This window comes from Colias philodice, chromosome 6, assembly GCF_061535455.1.
Source record: "Colias philodice isolate Cphi_HAF_F1 chromosome 6, ilColPhil1 Martin Lab GWU primary, whole genome shotgun sequence".
Classification (NCBI taxonomy): domain Eukaryota; kingdom Metazoa; phylum Arthropoda; class Insecta; order Lepidoptera; family Pieridae; genus Colias; species Colias philodice.
The window spans coordinates 6,849,745-6,876,641 of record NC_143091.1 but is presented as its reverse complement, the minus strand read 5'-3'; the positions used below and the strand labels follow the sequence as shown (position 1 = coordinate 6,876,641).

General features: G+C 34.8%; 2 protein-coding genes across 3 annotated transcripts; both read left to right on the top strand.

Moving 5' to 3' along the window:
- The first annotated feature begins 6,102 nt into the window (after positions 1 to 6,102).
- nAChRalpha7 (nicotinic Acetylcholine Receptor alpha7) lies at positions 6,103 to 12,687 on the top strand. Of its 2 annotated transcripts, none has more exons than XM_089696473.1 (11): positions 6,103 to 6,182; positions 8,093 to 8,232; positions 8,816 to 8,860; positions 9,014 to 9,123; positions 9,197 to 9,377; positions 9,453 to 9,528; positions 9,614 to 9,808; positions 9,886 to 10,082; positions 10,178 to 10,389; positions 10,674 to 10,776; positions 10,851 to 12,687. In XM_089696473.1, exons 1-11 carry the CDS (start codon positions 6,104 to 6,106, stop codon positions 11,001 to 11,003), a joined length of 1,491 nt encoding a protein of 496 aa, XP_089552599.1. In that variant the 5' UTR covers position 6,103; the 3' UTR covers positions 11,004 to 12,687. The 2 variants fall into 2 exon arrangements, with proteins under 2 accessions (XP_089552599.1, XP_089552598.1); XM_089696472.1 differs by having other exon boundaries at positions 10,178 to 10,422.
- A 3,151-nt stretch (positions 12,688 to 15,838) lies between these two features.
- nAChRbeta1 (nicotinic acetylcholine receptor beta1) lies at positions 15,839 to 24,705 on the top strand. The gene is made up of 9 exons (XM_089696471.1): positions 15,839 to 15,899; positions 17,186 to 17,322; positions 17,496 to 17,650; positions 17,846 to 17,936; positions 18,096 to 18,443; positions 18,530 to 18,723; positions 18,808 to 18,966; positions 19,177 to 19,441; positions 24,215 to 24,705. Exons 1-9 carry the CDS (start codon positions 15,839 to 15,841, stop codon positions 24,377 to 24,379), a joined length of 1,575 nt encoding a protein of 524 aa, XP_089552597.1. The 3' UTR covers positions 24,380 to 24,705.
- Positions 24,706 to 26,897: the final 2,192 nt, after the last annotated feature.

Here is a 26,897-nt window from a genome sequence, read left to right as displayed (position 1 = left end):
TATTTTCTCTCCTTCTATCTTACAACGGCTTTCTAAAACGTTACAAAATCTATGCAGTAGGTACATGAGTAATATGCAGTTTTAATTGGATAACCTAATCTATACTTCTATACATAATATGGAAAAGTTTTTTTTTGTTTGTTTGAACGCGTTAATCTCAGTAGCATTATGTATATTTTTGACCATAGAGAAAATTGTTAATGTAACCTTAAATTTCTTTTCCAAAAACGACTTTCATCAAAGGAATGAAAAACTTTTTTATCACAATACCTACTCATACAAAATTCTAAGAACTTAATAAACATTCTATTAATTATAAATAACAAGAATAAACTACATAAAAGATCAAAGATAAATAATTGTCATACGGGCCTTAATCACGTAAAATTTGCTGATTTTTTAAACTGCTCGTGTCCACTGTCCGTATTTGCAGAGCTCGAGACGTTCACCTAATTTCTCCTTGTATAGCTGGAACTACATTTTTAAAATTACTTTTCGGAATGTTACCTTTGAGCCTTTTTTTAATCACCTGACCCTTTCTGCCTACCCGTATTCACTGAGTAGTTAACGCATACACCATTTAACTCATTAGTTTCAGCAAACATTTTCAAAGATATACCTACGTATAACGAAGTCGCTAGAAATTTAATCAAATGACTTTACAATTTTGATTTAAAACAATTACATAGTACTGCATAGTATAAAACGCAGTCGCCGTTTCTGTCCCTATGTCCCCATGAATGCTTAAATCTTTAAAACTACAAAACGGATTTTGATGCGGTTTTTTAAAGATAGAGTGATTCAAGACAAAAGTTTTAGTACTTATATAATTTATTAATTTTTAGACAAAGCGGGCGAAGTCACGGGCGGATAGCTAGTTCTTAATAAACAAGAAAGTTAAGTAGAGTAAAAGTTTGGGTTTCAGTTTTAGAATTTTTCAAACATTTTTAACATAATATTACAACATAATATCACAATAAACATTGTGAACGGACATATTTGTTTCCTTTGACATTATCTAAATAAGATGTTACTTTAATCAGAACAACAATTTGGGTCAATATTTTCGGACCAGCGGCAGTGGAAGGTCATCAATATGTAATCAGCATGATTCACAGACGGCCTCTCAAAATAATTTTTTCACTTTTTATTTTAAAGTACCGTAACACAAGTATTTTATACTTCTTTTGTCTTATTGTAAATACCGCTTTTGGAATATTCCTAGTGATATCATAACATTCCTCTGTAGATTACTATGTAACTGAATCTTAATCTAATATATTATATTATACAGGCGAAAGTTTGTAAGGATGTATGGATGTATGGATGTATGGATGTTTGTTACTCTTTCACGTAAAAACTACTGAACCGATTACAATGAAATTTAGCACAAATATAGAGGGTAACTTGGATTAGCACATAGGATAGTTTTTAACCCGGAAATCCCACGGGAACGGGAACTATGCGGGTTTTCCTTTGCAAACGCGGGCGAAGCCGCGGGCGGAAATCTAGTCTAGTACTATTATAATAGTAGGGGAGCCCAAGAGGGGATTTTGGGATTTACTCGAGCGCGTCAGATTACTATAAGGGACGGTACCTTAGCTATTCATTAGTACCTCTAGTCAATATGAGCAGTTATGGTTGGTGGGTGCGCTCAGGGGCCCCGCTGGAAAATTTGAATAATCCATAATTCCCTAAGGTTGAGCTCGAATCGTCAGATTAGCGAAATGGGGACTACTTATATTGTAATTAACCCCCCATATATTAATCTGACGCGCTCGAATAATATTACTTTAATTTTTTACCCTTTCTTCATAGCGATTAAATCGCCACTTAAATCGTCAGATTAACGTATACTTTTTTTCAGTGACGTCCTGGAGCATGCAAAATATCAATATCTAACGCGCTTGAGTATTTCCAAGCCAATTTTTTTCTTTTTTAAATTAAAAAAATCAAAAAACCCTTCCCCACCGCTAAAAGTGAAAACATTATAGGACCTTTTTTTCTCGCTATGGTCTAATCTACCAATTCTAATAGGTTCCCGTGACGCTCGAGTAAATCCACATTTAGCATCCTGGGCTCCCCTACTATAAAGGCGAAAGTTTGTAAGTATGGATGTATGGATGTTTGTTACTCTTTCACGTAAAAACTACTGAACTGATTACAATGAAATTTAGCACACATTTAGAGGGTAACTTGGATTAGCACATAGGATAGGTTTTATCCCGGAAATCCCACGGGAACGGGAACTATGTGGGTTTATCTTTGAAAACGCGGGCGAAGCCGCGGGCGGAAATCTAGTAATGAATATAACAAAAAACATCAACATAGTTAACTTTTAAATGCACTATCATAAAACGATATAAATCCACAGATAAATCCGTCATTGCAGTCATTCTTCAAAATTCTATAATGGTAACAAGAGACGCCTTCATAATTGATAAGAATGTGTGACATAATATTTAAATTTTTAATGGAATGTACTTATTTTATTATTTATATTGCTCTCGCAAACAAATAAATCTCTCTCTCATCAAAATTACATTTTTTAAGTGAGTGTCTAGAGTTTCCTAAGATAATATTATATTATATTTATACATTGATTGATTAAATCCTCGTTAAAAGTGAGTCTTGTTGGCACATAGCGCATATATCTATTTCAAACAATTTATTTATTTCATAATTTGAAGTGGTATAAATTATAATTAAAGTTGAATTAATCTTGACAATAACATTTCATTGCGTATGAGTATTAATTAATAATTCTATATTGAAAAAGTATAATAAATTTAAAGAATCTTCAACGTGTAATACTGGTACTTGTGGTATTCAGATTTCAATAAAAAGCAATAGAACCAATGGTTATTGTGTCACGGAATAATATTAAGGAATGCTCTAATGTTCGGTTGCAATTCAGCGTATAATGTGCAATTTGCAGCCGGCCATTCGATGGTCACGCGAGCCTACAGCGTTATCGCCTTTCCTAACCTTAAAGCGCCTTATTTATCGTTATTCTATATGTCGTTATTTTTTACACATTTAAAGAGTATAAACATAGAGTTAATTACAGTTCCGTATACTATATATGTCCGAGGACAGCTTTAAAACGAAAAAGTTTCATCAAAATATATACTTACATTTTTATTTAAATGATGTTAAATTAATATAAGATGCTAATCTTGCTGTAGAAAAAGATCTAACAAAATAAGTCTATGGAAAAGCCTATTTTCCTGTCTGCACTGGGAATGAAAGCAAGCCAAATATGTAGAATTGTAGAGCGACTACCATTCCTTCCCACGCGCTTGTAATAATGTAACACAAGCTATAAAGTGATTGCGGTATTTTCATTAATACATTAATACTAATAAGTACTAATAAATAGGTAAATTAAACCTATTGTAAATGTAAAAGATACTGTTGTCTAAAGCGCCTTACGCTATGTGGATGATGAATGCACAGATAATAAGACTATGTTTTTCAGAATAAAACCAGAACAACCTATATACATGTACAAACAATAACATTGTATAAAAAATCGACGCGCGTGTGAAGTGGCGGGAAAAATTAGTGTAATATATTATAATTTAAATTAACAGAACAACAGTGTTATAAAGTATTTGCTATATGTGTTACACAACTATTTAAACGCTTATGTAACATATATTTTAGCCAGAAGAATGTATAATTGTATACCTAAGCAGTTATGCAGTATCGCATTGCTGCTGAATTTTTTTTTTAATTGAGTGAAACAAACGTCCCAATTATTTTGCTTCAAAATTTGCTATCAGATTTATACTTAAGTAAAACATAGAATACCTATAACTTGATTAACAAAATACAAAAAATAGAGTCACTTCATCAGTTTATTTCAATGTCACGTTTATAAAAAGATATAATGGTTATGAAATAACTTAATTGATCTTCTTTTGATCCACCCACGAGCGCTCATCTGAACGTCATCACTTTAAATTCATTGTCTCTGCCACAGTTACCTAGAGGCTGCAAACGCATCCCATAAACTTCAATTCTCAACTAGCCCGTGGCTCTTAACATTTAACCTTTACGTTTGACATTTCGCCCATAGAAGGTGCTTTATTTCACCCAGTTTAAAGCAAATGATCCGCTTTTGTTCTTACCAAACCATTCAGTATCATAATCCTTGGTGCTTTCATCGAGTTTCGAAAACTTTGCGCCTCTTAATATTTAGTGAAGCCCGATTAAGCCTTTGTTTTAAATTATCAAAACAGTAGAATCTGTACAAAGGAACATTGCTTGCTAATGTATTATGAAAACTTTTGGTTTGTTATCCATACGAGTGAGCATCATCGTCGAAGTTAGATTTCTGTTTATGACAAAATACAAAGAACTTCCGATTCATATAGAGCTATTAACCATATATGGAGCCTGGTGCTGTGCTGATGCTTACACCTTGACCATACAATACGCATGTTGAAAAAGAAGATAAGAGCAAAAGTACATACGTTAAAATATACAATTTTGTTGCCAGATAAATACAACAAGCTAATAATAGTTTATTATCAGCATTTACTTTACTTCTCACAAGTTCTTATAATAAAAAATAGTTAATTAACAAAACAATTTTTTCGTGTTATTATTTAAATTTAACTTACTTATATGTATAATATGAATTCTAGATATTATTATAATAAAATGAAAATATGCTTTTTAATATGTACACTACTTTATGCACACTATAAAATAAGTGCTCTATGACAGTACGCTCAGTAAGGACTTACGATATTGGGTACAGTCTTTTGAAGTCTTTGTCTAATACCTCGATAATTTACTCTCAGTGTTAGGAAATCGATAATTATAATCATATGATTTAAACGTGTAAGTAAATTATTAAATTAAAAATAACTAAAATACCAAAAGAAGAGACTCGATAGCGGTTTATTTTTCTAGCTCTTATTGAGTACAAATACCTACGATTTCGATAGTCTCTAGTCATGTAGACACTGTCTTTGTTTAAGCTGGGAGGCTGTGCAAACACAAAAATCATGACACGAGCAAAATATGTCGTTCTATTCACATAGTTTAATACCCTCAAACAAAAGATTTAACAACTGATATTTTAAAAGTCAATGAGAAAATTAGTGAAGTCAACGATTCGTAGTGATGCTAGGATGCAGTATGGGGAGGCAGGGTGGAGCGCGGGTGCGGGGTGGGGGCTAGATCGGTGTCCCTCATTGATCGTGAGCGCGCAGCATCCCCGCAACCCGCATCCTCTCCTCAACACAACCACAAAATCCTACACTCCAAATTGGAATCGTTAGAATTCGAGAGCTCGCCTCGTTCTTGACCTGGCTTCACATGTAAAATATTACAATTACAGGACTCATTTTGACTCCATAATTCACGTATTTTACAATCACTCAATCTTGATTTAATTTATCTTGATATCCGAGTTGTGATTGCATTCTAATTTTTATTTGCGATATTATATAATTCACCCATTGGAACATGACCAAAATTAGTTTCAGCGTATCGTTAAACTCAATCTACGATACATGTCTACAGTTTGGTCTCTCATATTACATCTAATTACTTAAATATCACTTGATCAATAGACTTTCGATAAATTTAACATTTGTGTCATTAAAAATTGCACAGGCTCAAAAATTAGCATAATTAAAGTGTCTGTAGGAGTGGTACGGGACTCTGGAAACTCGGGTGTCGGTGTGCGACGGCGGGTCGGGAGCGGGAGCGAGGCGCGCGCTTGAATGGGCGGCGGCGCGACGGCGCAGCGGCCCTCAGCGACTCCGCCAGTCCGCACACCGGCGGCTCCGCTGCCCCACGGTCGGCCGCACTCCGCTGAACAACAATGCTCAAAAACACAACATAACTGACAGACCCATCGGCGGTTGCCGGCGATGCTCGATCGGCCGGCACACGTGGCCGTCGGTCGTAAATAGTTTAATTTATGAAAGCCACAGGAGGATTAAGTTTAAGCTGATTAGGACTCGTGCAAGGGGTGGGAGTGCGGTGCAGGGGCCGGGGCCGGTGTCGCGGGTGTCGCGGATCGGAAGGATGGCGCGGCGCGGCGGCGCGGCGGCGCGCGGCGCGGGCTTGCGGCGCTGACATGGCCCTCCGGCCGCGCCGCTCGCAGCTGGCGGCGCCCGCGGGCCTGCTGCTTCTGCTGGGCCTGCTCTGGCCGATGGGTGAGCACTGAGCCGACACATCCCCTCCACTTAACATGACTCTCACCATATCACCAAACTCATTACCTATAAACAAAGAAATACTGTATACCTAGTATCCTGCAAATAAATAACCTTAAAAAATTACTTCACCAAGTCAGCACCGTTCATCTTTTGTTAGAACTCAAGACGTTAACCTCGCTCCTTTTCCTTGGCTTACAACCAGGTTATCGAAATTATTGTATTTGTAGAGCTAGTCAATCAAAATATATATCTCATAATCAATCACCCGCTCTTCTTTTTTATCAATAAAAATACACTTAAATTCGGCTTTGTTAAGAGTGCTTCACGTACCTAATAAGAAACGTGGCAAATGTGTGTCCTGGCAAGTGATTACTGCAATGTATTCGTAATAAACAAAATGTACCTATTAGCATACAGCTTAAACCATCGCCGCAGAAATAAAGCTGGCCATGGGAGCATGGTTCAAATATGTAATAGGGCGATCCAACTTTACTGGACAAAGAATATATGGACACTAAGATTGATTTGCTATTAGTCATCAATATGTATAATTGAAATTAAATTTTAGATTAAAATAAGATTCCAATTTAAATTATATTACAGTGTTCTTAAATAATTTTTTTGATCGATTCTACTCTCCTAAATATGGCTCTGCATTGAGTATAGTGTAGTATATTATTATAGGACATTATAGGACATTATTAGTCAAATACAAACCACACCTTAAAATACCAAAATGATGTAATGTTACGAAGGCTTTACAGTTATACACAAGCTAAAGTATGATTGTATAATATTTGTCCAATTTATGCGTGCCATTTAACACGGCTTTGATATGACATATTAATTATTGATATCACTAACTTCCATCTTTTAATAAAAGACGACTGAATCTAATCGTAATCATAATCAAATGATGTTAGATTGCAAGAAATTCAAAGAATATTTATTAAAAACGTGTGATATAAACCTGTTACTAATGTAAAGATTCCATTCGCGGCTTTTAAACTACCCTCAATTTGGTATTTTTCTTGAATATTCAAATATATAACGTTTCCCCTTTTTAAATATATAATTGATATTATAAGATGTAAATGACAGGTTGATAAATGATGAATACGACCTGATTGGTGTCATTTCCTTTCATTTGTGTTAATCGGGTATTGCAAAAAGCCCTACGTTGATTCTACATGATGTATAATCGTTATAGATTACATCGTATAGACTTAAGTGACATGTAATGGTCAATCATTTTTATTATACAACTGAAACAATACATGTATTCACTGGTGCCACTATTTTTATCTGTATACATTTTGTCTAATAATAATAATTAATAACTAACTGTCTCTATGACGTGAAAAATAATCATTGATCGTTTTACAACATAAAACCATCATAGGGATCGGAATTCGGATGCTTGATTCATGTTATAAATTCAATGCCTTATTAATAATATTAAATTGAGTAATTTTAAATTAAATTATATATTTGAAAGCTTAAGAGCTTTCGTACCAAATTAATACCTAATTATTACATCAGCATACTTAATCTACGGAAAAAAATAAAAACCATAAATCTTTGATTAATGTTTATGTGACACAATTTCCAAATTTGAATTTTGACAGATTGCTATTAAGATAGATTTAATTTATGTCATAAACCTGAAGTCAACTAGCCTGTAGTTAATGTTGGAATTACTTTATTGAAAAGATGTTTTCTTTATACTTTAAAAAATTTTTATGATCATTAAGGCACCTTAAGATCAACCATCCCTTCTCAATGTTAAAAACTCTAGATTAAATATTAGAACATATCACTAATCAAAAAAATAGAAAAATTACATTTTAAGAGCTTATAAATTGGATAATGAAAACAAACGCATATTGATAGTAAAGTGTAACTAGGGGTCCTCGGTGGGTACCACGAGAAGCGGCTGCTGCATCATCTGTTGGACCACTATAACGTTCTGGAGCGGCCGGTGGTCAACGAGAGCGATCCGCTCCAACTATCCTTCGGCCTCACACTCATGCAAATCATTGATGTGGTATGTGCACCTCATCGATAGACTAGCTCCAACTGTTTCGCATCAAGTAATCATAGTAGATTTATAGATTAATTTTTACCCGTTATTAGCATTAATGCAAATCTGATTACACTAAAACTCGTAAAATTATCTATTGATATGTAAATAAACGCATTTTACTACCAGATTCAATTAATAAAACTGTCTAATAATACATACTCACTGACAAACATAAACAGAAGTGCAATACAATATTTATCGTGGTTAAGTAACAGTATGTTGTTATTTTGTTCTAATAGAGCTGAAAATCTCATATCAATTAGGCGATTATTATCTTTATTATAGGTAATCTATAACCCGATACAACCTTCATCATAAGATGTTTCTCAAGCTACCTTATCCGTTTCAATAACGAGAAAATAATATGAAGGGTATAAATTGACTTTATGTATTAAACTGAAGAACAATTAATGGCCTGCTGTTAGTTCATTGCAATTACCAACAAACCTTGTGGCCAGCGATCCGAAACGCAACTGTTGCAACTGCCACTAAAGGAATAGAATATGCTAATTTCTGAATTATGCAATAACTGTTTTACTTACAGGACGAAAAGAACCAGCTTTTAATAACAAACATCTGGCTAAAATTGGTAAGTAGTTCGGTATAATATGATCTTGTGAAATGGATTTTGATACAAAGATAAATGTTTAATCAAATACACGTGAAGTCGTGAATTCATTTGGAAAAAAAGTTAAATTTATGTAGAACTAGTTTGTAACGGACACATAAAATATCTTTTTAGGAATGGAATGATATGAACTTGAGGTGGAATACTTCTGACTTCGGTGGGGTTAAAGATTTACGAGTGCCGCCACACAGATTATGGAAACCAGACGTCCTTATGTACAATAGGTACTGTAATAAATCCATACAATTAATTAATCGCAAGTTCATCATTTAAACTTACAATTGCTTGTTTAAACAGTGCCGATGAAGGTTTCGACAGCACATATCCGACCAACGTAGTAGTACGGAATAATGGGTCATGCCTCTACGTGCCGCCTGGTATTTTTAAGAGTACTTGCAAAATTGATATCACTTGGTTCCCATTTGATGATCAAAGATGTGAGATGAAGTTTGGGAGCTGGACGTACGATGGGTACCAAGTATGTATAATGTTTTGAATCTTATTGACAATGCAAAATCACAGGTAATTCTTATACAAAAATAATATTTTGCAGCTGGATCTCCAACTACAAGATGAAGCTGGTGGAGATATAAGCAGTTTTGTAACAAACGGAGAATGGGAGCTTATTGGTACGTATAGATTTATGAAGATAATTTTACTTCACGGTTCACGATTTTCTTAAATATTTCTAATTAAATACATGGATTTCATCAGGTGTACCAGGCAAGCGAAACGAGATCTACTACAACTGCTGTCCAGAACCGTACATTGACATAACATTCGCAGTAGTGATCCGGCGGAAAACGCTTTACTACTTTTTCAATTTAATTGTACCGTGCGTGCTAATTGCCTCTATGGCTCTACTGGGATTCACTTTACCGCCAGATTCAGGAGAAAAACTATCATTAGGTAGGTCTATTTCAATCGAAATCACTCTCAAGAAACTTATTGATCTAAAAAAAATAAATAACAATTAATTCACATAGGTGTGACGATCCTGCTATCTCTGACGGTGTTTTTGAACATGGTTGCGGAGACGATGCCAGCCACATCAGATGCAGTACCCCTGCTCGGCACGTACTTCAACTGTATCATGTTCATGGTGGCTTCTTCGGTTGTTTCTACTATACTTATTTTGAACTACCATCATCGACACGCCGACACACATGAAATGAGTGATTGGGTTAGTTTGATATTATTCATTTCAATTTGGTAAGAAATATACATGTCACAAGTATTAGATAATATGTTGATTGAAACATTTAATTAATGTCACAGATTCGCTGCGTGTTCCTGTACTGGCTGCCGTGGATACTGCGCATGTCCCGGCCCGGCTCGGCAGTGACGCCGCCACCAGCGCGCGCGCCTCCTCCACCGGATTTGGAACTTCGCGAGCGTTCCTCAAAATCACTCCTTGCTAACGTGCTCGACATCGACGATGATTTCCGGCATGCTCATGCGCAGCAGCCACCCTGCTGCCGATACTACAGGTCCCTCGACGATCTACACGAACACTACTCGCCGTAAATAGCACGGTTTTTAAACCCCAGCCTCGAACGTTCCGCAGTTTACCCGGCCCTAACAGCTATAAAACATTACGTCTCTCATTAGATAAATCAACTTCATTTCTTCAGTAATTCGGGTCTTGGGTTTTTTTCTATGTCATTTGTCAGCATAAGTCCCGTAGTACCCTACGATCCTTGGACCAATCTCTAGTTTTTGAACATTACTTTTTCACATCATATAGATGGTTATAACCATGTGTCTGTTCTAGGAGCGGAGAGGAAAACGGCGCAGGTCTAACTACACACAGCTGTTTCGGTGTAGACTACGAGCTCTCCCTAATTCTTAAAGAGCTTCGAGTCATCACAGACCAGGTAATGACATACATATTTTTGAATTAACATTAACTTTCAAAAAATATATGACCTCAACAAATATTTTGTTCTAGATGCGCAAAGACGACGAAGATGCGGACATTTCGCGCGACTGGAAATTTGCCGCCATGGTCGTGGACAGACTGTGCCTTATTATCTTTACCCTGTTCACAATCATCGCCACGCTAGCCGTGCTACTGTCCGCACCACACATCATGGTGTCGTAGCGACCCGCCCGCCTGCGTCTGCGCATGCGTAACGTTCTGTGATACCGCGAATATTTGTTAAGTTGTGATGTGCGAATTGGTGCGGGCGCCGATGCCGCGGCGCTGAAGTTGCCGCCGCCTGCTTTGCCGCCCGCGCCCCCTGTAGACATAAGTAACCGCTGACTGCCATCCCTACGCATAAATACCTACTTATACTGCCTGTTCATAATCTTCTTCTTTAATCTTGAAATCAGTCCTTCGATGCCTTCAGCTTTGACTCTCGGAACATTCGAACAACTTGTTTTGTTGTTTCAGCATGATGATATTTTCATGAGAAATCATCACACCAATACCCACCCTTCCAATAATAATATAATAAGAATGGTTTCTAAGCAATCGACTGAATCGATTTCGTGGCAGTAATTAACATATCTGGTGCCGATACAGCGACGACCAGGCTTTTAGTGATCCACGCTAGAATAGTCGCCATTACAGGAGATCACAATTTGTGACTGTGATCGTTACCGAAATTGTAGCACAAAAATGTCTTCCTTCATACCTTTTTATGGTCGGTCACGTTTAAAATTTATTACATTGTTAGATCTTCCTTGATCCTATGTACAGTATAGTGATTGGGCAGACAAAATAAGCCCTTTGTTTTTCCTTATTCGATTCCGTGAATCGTGGTTATGGTCCCTAACTTTATTTTCGAACGTATTTGTGTCAGTAGCTAGTATAGAACTTTACAAACAATGTTGTTTCAATTGGTACAGGTTGTGATATGCCTCGTTGTGAACGGGACGATATTGTTATAAATAAATATCCAAAGCTATAGCTTAAAACGCTCGTTAAAATTGTAGTTAATGAAATTATTATTTTATTAAAATCGTACTCGGTCTTTCGAAACAATGTTATACAATTACAATACATGATAATATCACGTTTGTACCTACGTAACGTAATTTTTTCGATACAATCGTAAGTAATGTTAACTTTTTGAAGTTTTGGTCATAATAATATTATGTAAAGTTATTACCATCATGTCCACGACATCGAAACCTGTTCCGTTGCAATTGTTTACATTCATGCATCGTATCCGAGCATTCCAAGATACTACCGAATTACGAGGATTTACCTATTATTTGTAATATACACAATCAAAAAGACAACTTTAGAAATATGGTTATTCATAGTAAACGCTTTCGAATTTTTATTTTTATTAGATATTACTTATTATCCAAATGTTATACCTGCCGTCATTTTAAATGCTTTGTTTGGAAAACATTTTCATCTACCGAAGGGGAAAACGTTAATGATGATAGGAGCTGCTCGGATACACTCATCGATTGAATGCTGTATCCTCGCAGAGCTCCTCGTATGTTTTCCCGGTCGGAGATAACAACTGCAGAATCCATAGACGTTTCTTTGGAAGTTGCGAAACGAATATGAATACGTGCAGATGTTTTCCCATCATCCTTATGTTTCTTGTTGTCGACAACTAATACGATCATCACAGTTGTGTATCAAACTGTTAAGAAAATCCGCGCATTATTTTGCTATCGTATATGAAACTATAGGATAGATAAGTAATGTGCGGTTTCCTCGGCGATGTTGGGACGTCGTTTGTCTCCATAAATTGTTCAATTGTTAGGGTTAATACTCTGAATTGCACTTTGTTTATTAAATATAAACGAACGAAACAAAACGTGTATTATTTCAATCATATTAAAACCTTAATCAGATTCCTGTTGGCTTTGGGTTATAATTTAATAACAAAGAATGTCGAAATGAATAGCCCTGACCTACATATTTCCGAAACGCCTGGGAACAGCCTGAGTAGCTGAAGACAATCGATGCGTTCCCTAGGGATAACCGCACATGCGCGTCGTCTTACTTCTGAACCAACAACAGATATTACTGCAGGGCTAAAACAACTCTAACAACAAGGAAAATTACAACATTCTCAGCACAGATATTAGCATAATTCAAATATGTGCTTAAATACTTATTACATAAAAAAGATCAAAGATAATTAAGTTATTGATATGTAAATTCACATAACTATGAATAATTCAATTATCTCATTTTTTTATTAAATTACTATATATACCAGTCAGTAGTCACTCGTCTTCTGTTCAAGAATAAACAGATAAATAAATAGTTCTCCGATAATCTCTATTACACAGATTATAGTTAATTAACATGCCAACCCATTATGCGATTAAGCATAATATCATTATATAAGGCAGCTTAAGATTGTTTACTTATATTGTACAATAGCATACCTAAGTTACATATAACTAGATTTATTTGGTAGTTGAAATACGACCGCGACGGGGAGTTTTAAAAACAAAAACTGTTTATGATTAACAACAAATATCTACTTATGTTTCCATAGATCTACATATTTTAAATTTGTTTCTACTTCTGTTTATCAGACCAAAAATAAGCTATTAAAACAGGCAATAATATCTAGACATAGATATAGAGAGAAAGCTCATACGGTAGGTCAGTAACTCAGTAGTTGGTAAGTAGGTACGAGACAAATTAAAATACTTCTAAATAGTACATTGCAAAGTTAATTTCCATTACATTGCAAAGATAATTACAAATTTCTTTTATTTTTATACTCTTTAGTTATTATCATGAAATTACGAATCTGAATAGATATAAATTAGGTAACCTACTGTAGTAAGACAGCACTTTAACCTTAATTTATCCTGAAAAAAAAATGCAGTAACTATTTGTAAATTGTAATATAAATATTGAATATTTGCTTCGATTTTCGACCTACATGGCAAAAAATACCCAGGACAAAATGAGAAACACACTGATGTAATATATGCAGAGCACTACTTAATACATATCATGAAATCCAAAAACCCGACTGAAGAATTATTACCTATTCTGATGATTACAACCAAAGCTCATAAGTCAAAATCCAACAAATGAATTGGGTCCCTTCCTATTTTCGTGGTCCGGGTAAAAATAAAATGTATTATGTATAGACATAATACTACGGTGCATTTTTTTTTCGCTACATATGTATAGACATATGTATGAAAAAAAACAGCGAGTTTTTAATAAAGAATTAATAAATTCCTTAAAATATTTCGTAGGTTAGATTCGACATTTCGGTTCTCTATCCTATACAAGCTCCTAGCAACATTATAGGATAAATAGTTCGGAAAATCCAAAAGTGCACGCCTCATAATTTTTTTTAATAATTATTTATTAATTATTATTTTTGTTTATTTAATAACAATTAAACCACATCGAATCAGACCCTGAAAAATGAAAGGGTTCTATTCCTGAGCATACTCAAGCGTAAGAGAAAAAAATAATTTGGAAAATCCAAAAGTGCACGCCTCATAATTTTTTTTAATAAATATTTATTAATTATTATTTTTGTTTATTTAATAACAATTAAACCACATCGAATCAGACCCTGAAAAATGAAAGGGTTCTATTCCTGAGCATACTCAAGCGTAAGAGAAAAAAAAAGACTCGATTAGTAAAGTATTTCGGTCGCTATCGTGTTAACAAGAAAAAGGATCCGCACATACAGACACACGGACGTCCAAGACAGAACTTTTTTAAACTGTTTTTTAACTAGTTTAAATAACAAAAATGACATCAAAAATATCATGAACGTTAAAAATAGTGTTTTTTCTTAATATGTGTGTGTATGTATTATCTTACAAGTGCAATGTATGATACATAAAGACATTTTAAGTTTGAAAAATCAGATGTTTTGCGCGAAGTGACAGTAGTACCCACCTCAACGCTTCGCTTATGAGGCTTTTTTTTTTTTTTTTTTTTGTGTGGTGTCTCTCAATGTTAGCCAGAAGGGCTTCTACATTTTAACGCGGCCGCGGGGGTGAACTGAAGGTTCACCCTGGTAGCGACATGCACAAGGGCGTCCCCCCTTGACGGGGACCACGAACCTCGGCTTGAGCTGTCGCTTGAGTGGAGGAGGCCAGAAGGGCCCTAATCGGACGGGGCTTATGAGGCGTGCAAAAGACTCGATTAGTAAAGTATTTCGGTCGCTATCGTGTTAACAAGAAAATCCTCCGCACATACAGACACACGGACGTCCAAGACAGAACTTTTTTAAACTGTTTTTAACTAGTTTAAATAACAAAAATGACATCAAAAATATCATGAATGTTAAAAATAGTGTTTTTTCTTAATATGTGTGTGTATGTATTATCTTACAAGTGCAATGTATGATACATAAAGACATTTTAAGTTTGAAAAATCAGATGTTTTGCGCGAAGTGTCAGTAGTACCCACCTCAATGCTTCGCTTATGAGGCGTGCAATATTATCTACTTGTTTTTGGATGTTGGCACAACTAATCCAAAAATATTTTTTTTTAATAAATATATTTATTATTTACATTTAAACCATAAGTATGTGCACCTAAACATTACCACTATATCCTTATTCCCTACAACTTCAAACGCGAGTCGGAGGCTATTTACCTATATGTTACCTACTTACTTAACCTATTCCACTATTTATTTAGTTCAGTGGTTTTGAAATTTTCCTTAAGCAGTGGTGCAGCTATTTGTTAAACATTTTTTACAGTTTAATGAATTCGTAATTACTAATTAAGTACATAGGAGAACCTAAAATCCTTTTGCTGAATACACGTCAAACAAAACATCTATCGTGCATCTCTTTGTAAAATCACAGATTCTGCGGCACGTCCTTTATGATTATAATACAAAATTTGTTGAGAATCAATGGTATTAAGCGAGTTAGATGAAAGATGTGCGGCGCCGGCGTGCGGCAGGCCGGCGCACGCCGCCAAGGGGCGCGGCGCGGCCGCGTGCGGCAGTGGCCAGCGCCATGTTGGCGGGCTCGCGTGCCCCCTTGCTCGCGTTAGCTCTCTTAGCCGCACTTTATACAGGTACTTACATATGTTACTACATATATTATTTTTGATGTATGAAATGAAATCCTAAATATAAAGTATCCTCTTCCTAATAAACATTGATTTCATGAAATTGAACACCAATATTGAAATGTGAAACGGAAAAATTAGAATAAGAGTAGGTAATATGTACATTGTAGGTTCTGATTATATGCTTGATTTATGATTATTAAACTGTGTTTTAAATAATTAGCATATAAAAATCCTACAAACATAAATAATTATATTGCAGTCCATAACAATATTAAATCTTAATAACAGAACACCAAATTTTACGAAATACTTACTTTGTATAATTAGCACTTTCACTTTTTCAATATTTAAAGAACTCATTGTCTTTTAGTCCTTGAATTGAACATGAATTGATCTATGTACACTACTTAATCTTACGTTTTGCTCCCTATTGATCTGCCGTGGCTGCAGCATCAAATGGTGTGAATTTTTAAAACATTGCGAGTTGTGACCCACATAAATTCTTCCTTCATTTTATAGTATATATTTAAAATGTGTATAGATAACTTCTTCGTCTTCTTTAACTTATTCAGTGGCAACTACCACTGATGATACCAATCTAGGTATTCATTCAATTATGTGATAATCTATTGACAAGAATTACAATAACTTCCAAAGTTAGATTAAATAGTTTAGAAAATCCAAAAGTGCACGCCTCATATTTTTTTTTAATAATTATTTATTAATTATTATTTTTGTTTATTTAATAACAATTAAACCACATCGAATCAGACCCTGAAAAATGAAAGGGTTTTATTCCTGAGCATACTCAAGCGTAAGAGAAAAAAAAAGACTCGATTAGTAAAGTACATATTTCGGTCGCTATCGTGTTAACAAGAAAATCCTCCGCACATACAGACACACGGACGTCCAAGACAGAACTTTTTTAAACTGTTTTTTAACTAGTTTAAATAACAAAAATGACATCAAAAATATCATGAATGTTAAAAATAGTGTTTTTTCTTAATATGTAGTGTGTATGTATTATCTTACAAGTGCAATGTATGATACATAAAGACATTTTAAGTTTGAAAAATCAGATGTTTTGCGCGAAGTGACAGTAGTACCCACCTCAACGCTTCGCTTATGAGGCGTGCAATAAGATAATGTTTGGTAAATAACAAAAGTCAAAGCAATGTTTATTTATGAGCATAAGATTGTTTCCAGTCTGAAGTTTTTTTTTTTTAATCAAAGTGCATAGTGCATACAATTACCTACTAATAGAATAATTATGAATTGTAATTTTACAGGATGGTGTTCGGAGGACGAGGAGCGGTTGGTCCGCGATCTTTTTCGCGGGTACAACAAACTCATCCGACCTGTCCAGAACATGACGCAAAAAGTAGACGTTCGCTTTGGCCTTGCCTTTGTTCAACTCATTAATGTTGTAAGTAAAAAAATATTGCATCCCACATCATTCAAGTTTGAAACTGGTCCTTCTTCCTGTTGAAATTTAAAAAGCTAATTATGACGACATCCGAACATCACGATCGCAACGTTAAGATAAGAATAGATACATATTATAATTTATTGAATAATTATAATTGATATTTTTTACAGAACGAGAAAAATCAAATCATGAAATCAAATGTATGGCTGCGTTTAGTATGGATGGACTACCAATTAATGTGGGATGAGGCTGATTATGGTGGCATCGGAGTACTTCGATTACCCCCTGATAAAGTTTGGAAACCGGATATAGTACTTTTCAACAAGTAAGTGTTACAAATATTCTAACATAATAATTTAACAACATAATATTATGTCATGGTTTAGTAATGTACTGCCACTGTTAAGTTTTGTAATGCACTGCCTTCATTCTTTTAAAATCTAAAGTATAGTACAGTAAATCAATGTAGTGTAAATGTTTACATTTAATTAAATATTTACAAAATTATTTCATTTTTTAGCGCCGATGGCAACTATGAAGTGCGTTATAAATCCAACGTGCTAATTTATCCAAATGGAGAAGTTCTTTGGGTACCACCGGCTATTTATCAGGTAATCATTAGCTTCCATATAAAGCTGCTATACTTATATAATTCGATATTTCCATATCATCACCAAATTTCATCAAAAAATTATTACGCATGAAAAAGTTTTGAATAAGATTTTAATTTATGGAATACCTATACAAATAAATAAACAATTTTTTTGCAGAGCTCATGTACAATTGATGTTACCTATTTTCCATTTGACCAACAAACATGCATTATGAAATTTGGCTCTTGGACTTTCAATGGTGACCAAGTATCTCTTGCACTATACAACAATAAAAACTTTGTCGATCTTTCTGATTACTGGAAATCTGGAACCTGGGATATAATAGAAGTACCCGCTTATTTGAATATTTATGAAGGCAACCATCCAACGGAAACCGATATTACCTTTTACATAATCATAAGAAGGAAAACTCTATTTTATACCGTTAATTTAATTTTGCCAACTGTGCTAATCTCATTCCTCTGCGTTCTTGTATTTTACCTGCCTGCTGAAGCCGGAGAAAAGGTTGGTATAAATTTAAAGCTTTTCGTTTTAATACAATGTACCTAAATAACTATAATATGTTTATTTACCACCTTCTTTTGTTTTAGGTAACCCTGGGTATCAGTATTCTTCTATCGTTGGTTGTGTTCCTATTGCTTGTGTCAAAGATTCTTCCACCGACGTCTCTAGTGCTTCCACTTATTGCCAAATATTTGTTGTTTACATTTATTATGAATACTGTGAGTATTCTCGTCACTGTAATTATTATTAACTGGAATTTCCGAGGCCCAAGAACGCACAGGTAAACATCATTCAAAGTATGTTGTTGTACGACATAAAAATATATTATGTACATTTCAGTTACAAAAAAATATAAACCTTGCAGAATGCCTCTTTGGATACGCAGCGTCTTCCTCAACTATTTACCGACTCTTTTAATAATGCGACGACCCCGTAAGACGCGACTCAGATGGATGATGGAAATGCCTGGAATGGGCGCACCACCGCACGCTGCTGCTCCTCATGATTTACCAAAACATATAAGGTTTGTTATAAATTAAATATATCTACCGTGTAAAAGAGTAAATTTCTACTTAAAATATTACTATTATAATGCGTACTTAAACGTTATCAATAGTTTTTTTATCCACAGTAGGCAGTTCTCCATCATTGCATTCTAGGTATATTTTAAAATACAAATAGCGCGTATAAAAAGTATATGAAAAAGTACAAACTCGTATTTAATTATCAACAGCGCCATCGGAGCGAAGCAAAGTAAAATGGAAGCAATGGAGTTATCAGATTTACATCACCCAAATTGCAAGATAAGTCGAGCTGCTGGTGGAGGGGGAGAGGTTGGAGCCCTCGGTGGGCTTGGCGCTCTCGGCGGCCTTGGACTTGGAGAGAGACGGGAGTCGGAGAGCTCTGATTCATTACTATTATCACCTGAAGCGGCTAAAGCGACTGAGGCTGTTGAATTCATCGCAGAACACTTACGAAACGAAGACCTTTACATCCAGGTAACGAAATACCGTTGAATATAAAAAAATAATTTGGAAAATCCAAAAGTGCACGCCTCATAATTTTTTTTTAATAAATATTTATTAATTATTATTTTTGTTTATTTAATAACAATTAAACCACATCGAATCAGACCCTGAAAAATGAAAGGGTTCTATTCCTGAGCATACTCAAGCGTAAGAGAAAAAAAAAGACTCGATTAGTAAAGTATTTCGGTCGCTATCGTGTTAACAAGAAAAAGGATCCGCACATACAGACACACGGACGTCCAAGACAGAACTTTTTTAAACTGTTTTTTAACTAGTTTAAATAACAAACTCAAACTCAAACTCAAACTCAAACATTTATTTATTCAATTAGACTTCTTCTAGAAGCACTTTTGAAACGTCATTAAGTACATATTTTTAACATTTACCACCGATTCGGAAAGCAGTATCTACGGAGAAGAATCGGCAAGAAACTCCATAGTTGCTCTTTTTAATCATGTCAGATTTACAATTTTACAAATTACCTAAGTAATATCATAATATATTATCATAATATGCCAAAGAACTGTCCTGTGGTTTTCACGCGACAACCCTCCATGGGTTTTTATCTTCCATATATTCCTTAATACTGTAATAGGCTCTCTTGACAAGTACATTTTTTATATAAGATTTAAATTTAGAACTACTAAACTCTTTAATATTATGAGGAATTCTGTTGTAAAAGCGTATACCTTGGCCCATAAATGAATTTTTAACTTTAGCTAGCCGGAAAAATGGCATTTCAATTTTATTTCTGTTTCTTGTGTCATAACAATGTCTATCTCCTACTTTTGTGTGTAAGTAAGCGTTATTATGTACATATAAAATATTATTAAATATATACTGCGACGGTACAGTAAGGATACCAGTATTCTTAAAGAGATCTCTTAGTGAGTCTCGAGCACGCAAATTATATACAGAGCGTATGGCTCTTTTCTGTAATATAAATATAGTTTCTATATCTGCAGCCCTGCCCCATAGCAGAATTCCATAGGACATTATGCTATGAAAGTAGCTAAAGTAAACCAATCTAGCCGTTTCTTCATCGGTGAGATGCCTTATTCTTCTAACTGCATATGCAGCTGAGCTGAGCTTAGCAGCGGTGGTGGTAACATGGGCCCCCCATTGAAGCTTCTCATCTAATGTCAAACCAAGAAAAACAGTCGATTCCACAGGGTATAATACCTCCCCGTTTAAAATAATATTCCTTTTCACCTTTTTTACATTTGGGAGGATAAATTCTACACAATTTGTTTTTTTTTTGTATTTAATAGTAAATTATTAGCATTAAACCAATTGGATATGCGTAAAAGAGCAGAGTTTACTTCGTCAACATTTGTGTCATGTCTATCCACATTAAAAATTAATGAGGTGTCATCTGCAAACAGTACTATTTCACACATATCCTGCAAATAATAAGGTAGGTCATTAATATACACTAAGAACAAAAACGGTCCTAAGATAGATCCCTGCGGAACACCAATGTTAATCGGCGCACCGCGAGATTTCTCTCCATTAACGACAACGGTTTGTACCCTGTTCTGAAGATATGAAGCTATGAGATCCTGAGCTAAACCTTTGATACCATAAAAATTTAGTTTCCGTAATAGAGTGGAATGTTCTACACAGTCGAAAGCCTTAGAAAGGTCGCAGAATATCCCCAAAGCATTCTTTGAATTTTCCCATGCTTTGTATATATGTGACAAAAGAGCTACTCCGGCATCAGTGGTAGAGCGCCCCTTTGTGAAACCATACTGTTTGGCGTGCAGTAAACCATTTGATGCAAAATGACTATTTAATTGGTTTAAAATTAGTTTCTCGAAGACTTTGCTCAAAGTTGGTAATATGGAAATTGGCCTATAGTTATTACTGTCTTCTTGGTCACCACTTTTAAATAAAGGAATAACTTTGCTAAACTTTAGTAAATCAGGGAATATACCACAGTCGCAACACTGATTAAATATAAACGCTAGTTGATTGGCAATGTTTTCTATGATGTTATTTACTAAATTTACAGACATACCCCAGAGATCACATGTTTTTTTTAAATTTAATGTTTTAAAAGTTTTAACAATTTCATCAGCAGTCACGTGTTGCAATTCAAATAATTTGTTACACTCAGCAACGTTATCCCTCAATAAAGACTCTGCAAGCGCTGAAGACGAATTTAAATTCTTAGTTAAACTAGCAGGGACACTACTAAAGAAATCTTCAAAAGCAAGCGCAACATCAGCACTTTTGTCAATGACCCTACCAGAGTTGACAAGTTTTATGGTACTATCGTTTGATCGGATTTTGCCCAATTCACCATTAATAATTGTCCAAACCGTTTTAACTTTATTGTCAGAGTTGCGTATTTTGTCTCTGATATACAAACTCTTGGCAGTGAAACAAACTTTTTTAAATGTTTTTGAATAATTTCTAACATAACTAAGAAATGACAAGTCTTTGTTATATTGTTTCATACCATATAACTCGTAAAGAACGTTCCTGCATCTGTGTATACTAGGAGTTGCCCATTGGCTGAATGGTAAATCCTTGGTAATAGTTAAAGATTTAATTTTAAATATTTTTTCATATTCACTATGAATGAACTTAAAAAGATTTGTAAACATTTCACAAGGATTTTTATGAAAGGATTGATTATTCAGGTCAGGCAGTTTATTATCTTTATTATTTCTAAATGTATGAATGCCTTTTCTAGTTATAGGCCTAACATTAATTCTTTTAAATGTAGGTATGCAATCCCATTCAAAAACTACTTTCTGGCCACAGTGATCCGAAGTTAGCGTGTTGAGAATATATTTTTCTAAACATTTGCAATCACAGTATATATTATCAATACAAGTTGCAGAAGTAGGTGTTATTCGTGTCGGCTCATCAAAAAGTTTATACAGATTAAATGAATGAAACAAATTAACTATTCGTGTTGCCGTTTGTGTGTGTGAAAGTAAATCAATATTAAAATCACCACATACTATTACCTTCTTTTTACTCCTGCCTAAACGCTTTAATATTTCTTCCATGACTGTCTCAAACAAATTATAGTCACTGGAAGGAGGTCTGTATACGCAAACAATAATGTAACGCTCAAGCTCAACACAGGACAGTTCAATGGTGCGTTCTACAGAAAGGCTAAGGCCTTTGCCACACTAGACGGAAACTCCGTCGCCGAACTTCCGCGGCGGAACGCCAATACATGTTATTGCATATAAAATACAAATAACGGGCACACTACGCGGAAGATCGGTCGTTCCGTCGCGGATGATCCCGCGTTCCGAGCGGACCGTCACTCGCTCGCGTCTGATCGGTCGTCCGCGCACCGATCTTCCGTCAGCGTAAGATCGGCAACGTTGCATTACAGGTATTTGTATGCATCGCGCCACATTCAGCGGATAACTCGCAGTGACGACCACACCGTATAAGGGCAGTTACTAGTTAGCCGACTGATGATCTGCCACTGAATATTCAGTGTGGCTGGTACCGTATAGAACGGATTGACCGCCGCGGAAGTTCGGCGACGGAGTTTCCGTCTAGTGTGTCAAAGGCCTAACAATGTCAGTTCGTTCCTTGCATTTTAAACTATTGTGTACAAAAATAAGAGAACCTCCATGAATAGCATTTGTCCTAAAGTATATACTTTTTAATTTATAATTATCAATATTTATTAACAACTGACATTGTTTAAGCCAATGTTCTGTTACACAAAATATTTTAATTCTATTATGATTTAAAAATAATTCTATTTCTAATAATTTGCTAGCCAAGCCTTGAATATTTTGATGTACAATGGAAAAAGGCTGCTTAGCTGTTGTCTTACATACTAGTTTAAATCTAGCTTAGGGCTAGTTTGTCTAAAAACAAAAATGACATCAAAAATATCATGAACGTTAAAAATAGTGTTTTTTCTTAATATGTGTTTGTATGTATTATCTTACGTGCTGGCCACGGACAATTCGCTATAGCGAAAATTCGCGCGGCGCGACTGGCGGCGCGTCTTGCGAATGAATCAAATGTATGGAAATGTACTGGGCATGCCACGCGCAGCGGCGACCAGCGAGACGACCGGCGAATTTCCCCGAGCGAATCGCGCGGCACGACTAGCGATCGAAACAAATGTATGAGTTATTACGGCGCAGGCCACGGAGTCGAGCGGCAGACGCGGCGACTACTCCCGGAGCGAACTTAATTTAAAATAGTTTGTTTTTTTTTTCGCGAAAATGGAGACGGAAGCTTTTATTGCAGAAATTCTAGCTAGACCAGCTATTTGGAAGTCTAGCCACCCGCAACATAATTTTTCATCATGCCTATATTTTTCATATTTTTGGTGGAATTCTCCGTCTGTAACACGATTTCTATTTAATTCGTGTACTCCACTATATCTTCCAAACATTAAATCTTGAGCAAAAAAGCTGCTACTCTCCAAACAACGTCGAGCTAACTTTGATAAAGCCATCTCGTCTCCTCGTCTACACTGGTCGCGGCGGCGAACGCAACTGCCCGTGGCATGCTTACCGCGCCGCGCGAATTGCCGCGCCGCCCGTCGCGCCGTCGGTCGCGCCGCCGGTGTCCGTGGCCAAGGTGTTACAAGTGCAATGTATGATACATAAAGACATTTTAAGTTTGAAAAATCAGATGTTTTGCGCGAAGTGACAGTAGTACCCACCTCAACGCTTCGCTTATGAGGCGTGCAAAACTTACAGGAAATGTAGTAATAGGTTGTTTAATTTTCATTATTTATTTTAGACTCGAGAAGATTGGAAATACGTCGCAATGGTGATCGATAGACTTCAGCTCTACATATTTTTCTTAGTGACGACAGCTGGTACTGTTGGAATATTAATGGACGCCCCACATATCTTTGAATACGTTGATCAAGACCGAATCATCGAAATCTACAGAGGAAAATAAAACTTCAAATTCCAACCCTTGGATAATATGGCTATAAATAAAGTTGAAACTATATCTAAAAAAAATGATTTATTTTAAGTCATGCTAGGTAATGATAATAATATTTTTTATCGCCTACTAAGTGACGAGTTGACAACAATAAAATACGTTTAAATGTAGGTAATAATATTCATGATCATAGTTACAAGCTACTGAAAAATGTAAACTAAAATTAGTGATGATACATATTTGTTTTATTATTTGATTATATTTACTATTGTTTTATAATATTTATTAAAAAAAAACTAATTCTTTGTTAACATGTTCGAATTCGTAAAATTTATGCTCAATCATAGACTAGAGTAGATAATTTTTGAAACAAAAAAAAATCGCAGTCGGATGAAACCCATTAGAAAAGGAGGGGAATATGATAAAAATGTAAGGAAAAATAAATTACGGTCAATCCGAGTTCGGGAAGCGGGAGGGGGGAGCTTTTAAGAGAAAAAAATGGTTTCTCTCGATTTCCGACAAAACTACAAGTCCTATAGAAAAAAGTTCAATGGCAAAGTTGTAGGTAATTAAAAGTTCTACAACTTTTGTGCTCACATTTTTTTCACATAACCTAAAAATTTAGGTGAAAAATTCAAAAAACCAAGTTTTTGGTCTTTTATTTCTATCTACTTCAAAATTTATTTTTTTTCTACGAAATTTGGTGGAAACTTACTTTATTATGTCCCAAATACACTGTAATTTATTTGATTGAAAATATTTATTTTTTCGCCTTATTTTGAATTAATACCAAAAAAACAACCTAATTTTCAATCGAAAAGTCACCCGTCAAAATATCAGCTTTTTTCAAAAACTTGGGGTGCCTTTTATTCATTGAAATCTCTACTTTCATATGGTGTAAAAAAAATAAACACCACCATAGTAAATGTTCTCAGGAAATGCATACAAACAGTCTGAAAATTAGCTTTTACTAAATCAGGCACACTTCTCGAACTACCTGAAATGTTTTTATCGACATCATTTTGCTTTTGAATATGCTGTAAAATATTAAACTTAGAACAGATAATTATTTTTCTTTTGAAATATTACCGAAAAGCCGATACAAGAGAAGATATAGAGTTCAAGAAGTGTGCCTGATTTAGTAAAAGCTAATTTTCAGACTGTTTGTATGCATTTCCTGAGAATATTTACTATGGTGGTGTTTATTTTTTTTACACCATATGAAAGTAGAGATTTCAATGAATAAAAGGCACCCCAAGTTTTTGAAAAAAGCTGATATTTTTACGGGTGACTTTTCGATTGAAAATTAGGTTGTTTTTTTGGTATTAATTCAAAATAAGGCGAAAAAATAAATATTTTCAATCCAATAAATTACAGTGTATTTGGGACATAATAAAGTAAGTTTCCACCAAATTTCGTATAAAAAAAATAATTTTTGAAGTAGATAGAAATAAAAGACCAAAAACTTGGTTTTTTGAATTTTTCACCTAAATTTTTAGGTTATGTGAAAAAATTGTGAGCACAAAAGTTGTAGAACTTTTAATTACCTACAACTTTGCCATTGAACTTTTTTCTATAGGACTTGTAGTTTTGTCGGAAATCGAGAGAAACCATTTTTTTCTCTTTAAAGCTCCCCCCTCCCGCTTCCCGAACTCGGATTGACCGTAATTTATTTTTCCTTACATTTTTATCATATTCCCCTCCTTTTCTAATGGGTTTCATCCGACTGCGATTTTTTTTATCTTTTCATTATTTTCAAAGGCTTCTACCCCAGTCTATCAATCAAAATTAAATCTTCGCTTAACTTAAATTTCGCGATGTAAAAGGCTCAAATGTATTGTTATTTGTGTGTATGACATTAAAGTGTGTTTTTAGATACCAAATTTTGAATATATTAAATACCCTTAGCGCTTATAGCTGTGTACCTAACATAAGTAGTTTTAAAAGTAACTGATAGAATTATGAAATGGCTGTGTTCGTTTTATTAAAAGAATCCACCGTGACAACTTTATGTAATTTTATACTTTGTCAAATTGGATATCACGTAGATTTTCGAGTGTTAATATAATTTAGATATTTAAGGCGTCAGTGGTGACAATTCTGGTGAAGCATCTATCTAAACCAAATAAAAACCTTAATATTATGAATGATATTTTCTTTATTCTGTTGCTTCGATTTAAACATAAAGTTGTTGGGTACTCTGTGATTATAGAGTTCCGTTAAATACTAATAGGTTATAGGTACCATTGGTACCAAACTACTCTGGGCTTCGTTATAACAACAACGAAATTAAATTTTATACAATTTTGATTTCATTGCATTTACTAAGTACTTATGTATTTACACTTGAATTGCCATCGCCGATATTATAAAATAAAATTTAAATATAATAAGTACCTAGTTACCTAAAGAAGATAATAATAAATGTTGTTTGTTTTTATATTTATTTATAGGTTATACCTACTTACAATAGATTTGTCTTCCTTGTTAGTGTTTTAGAATAGAATGGAATTTTATTTAGTCGACAGTT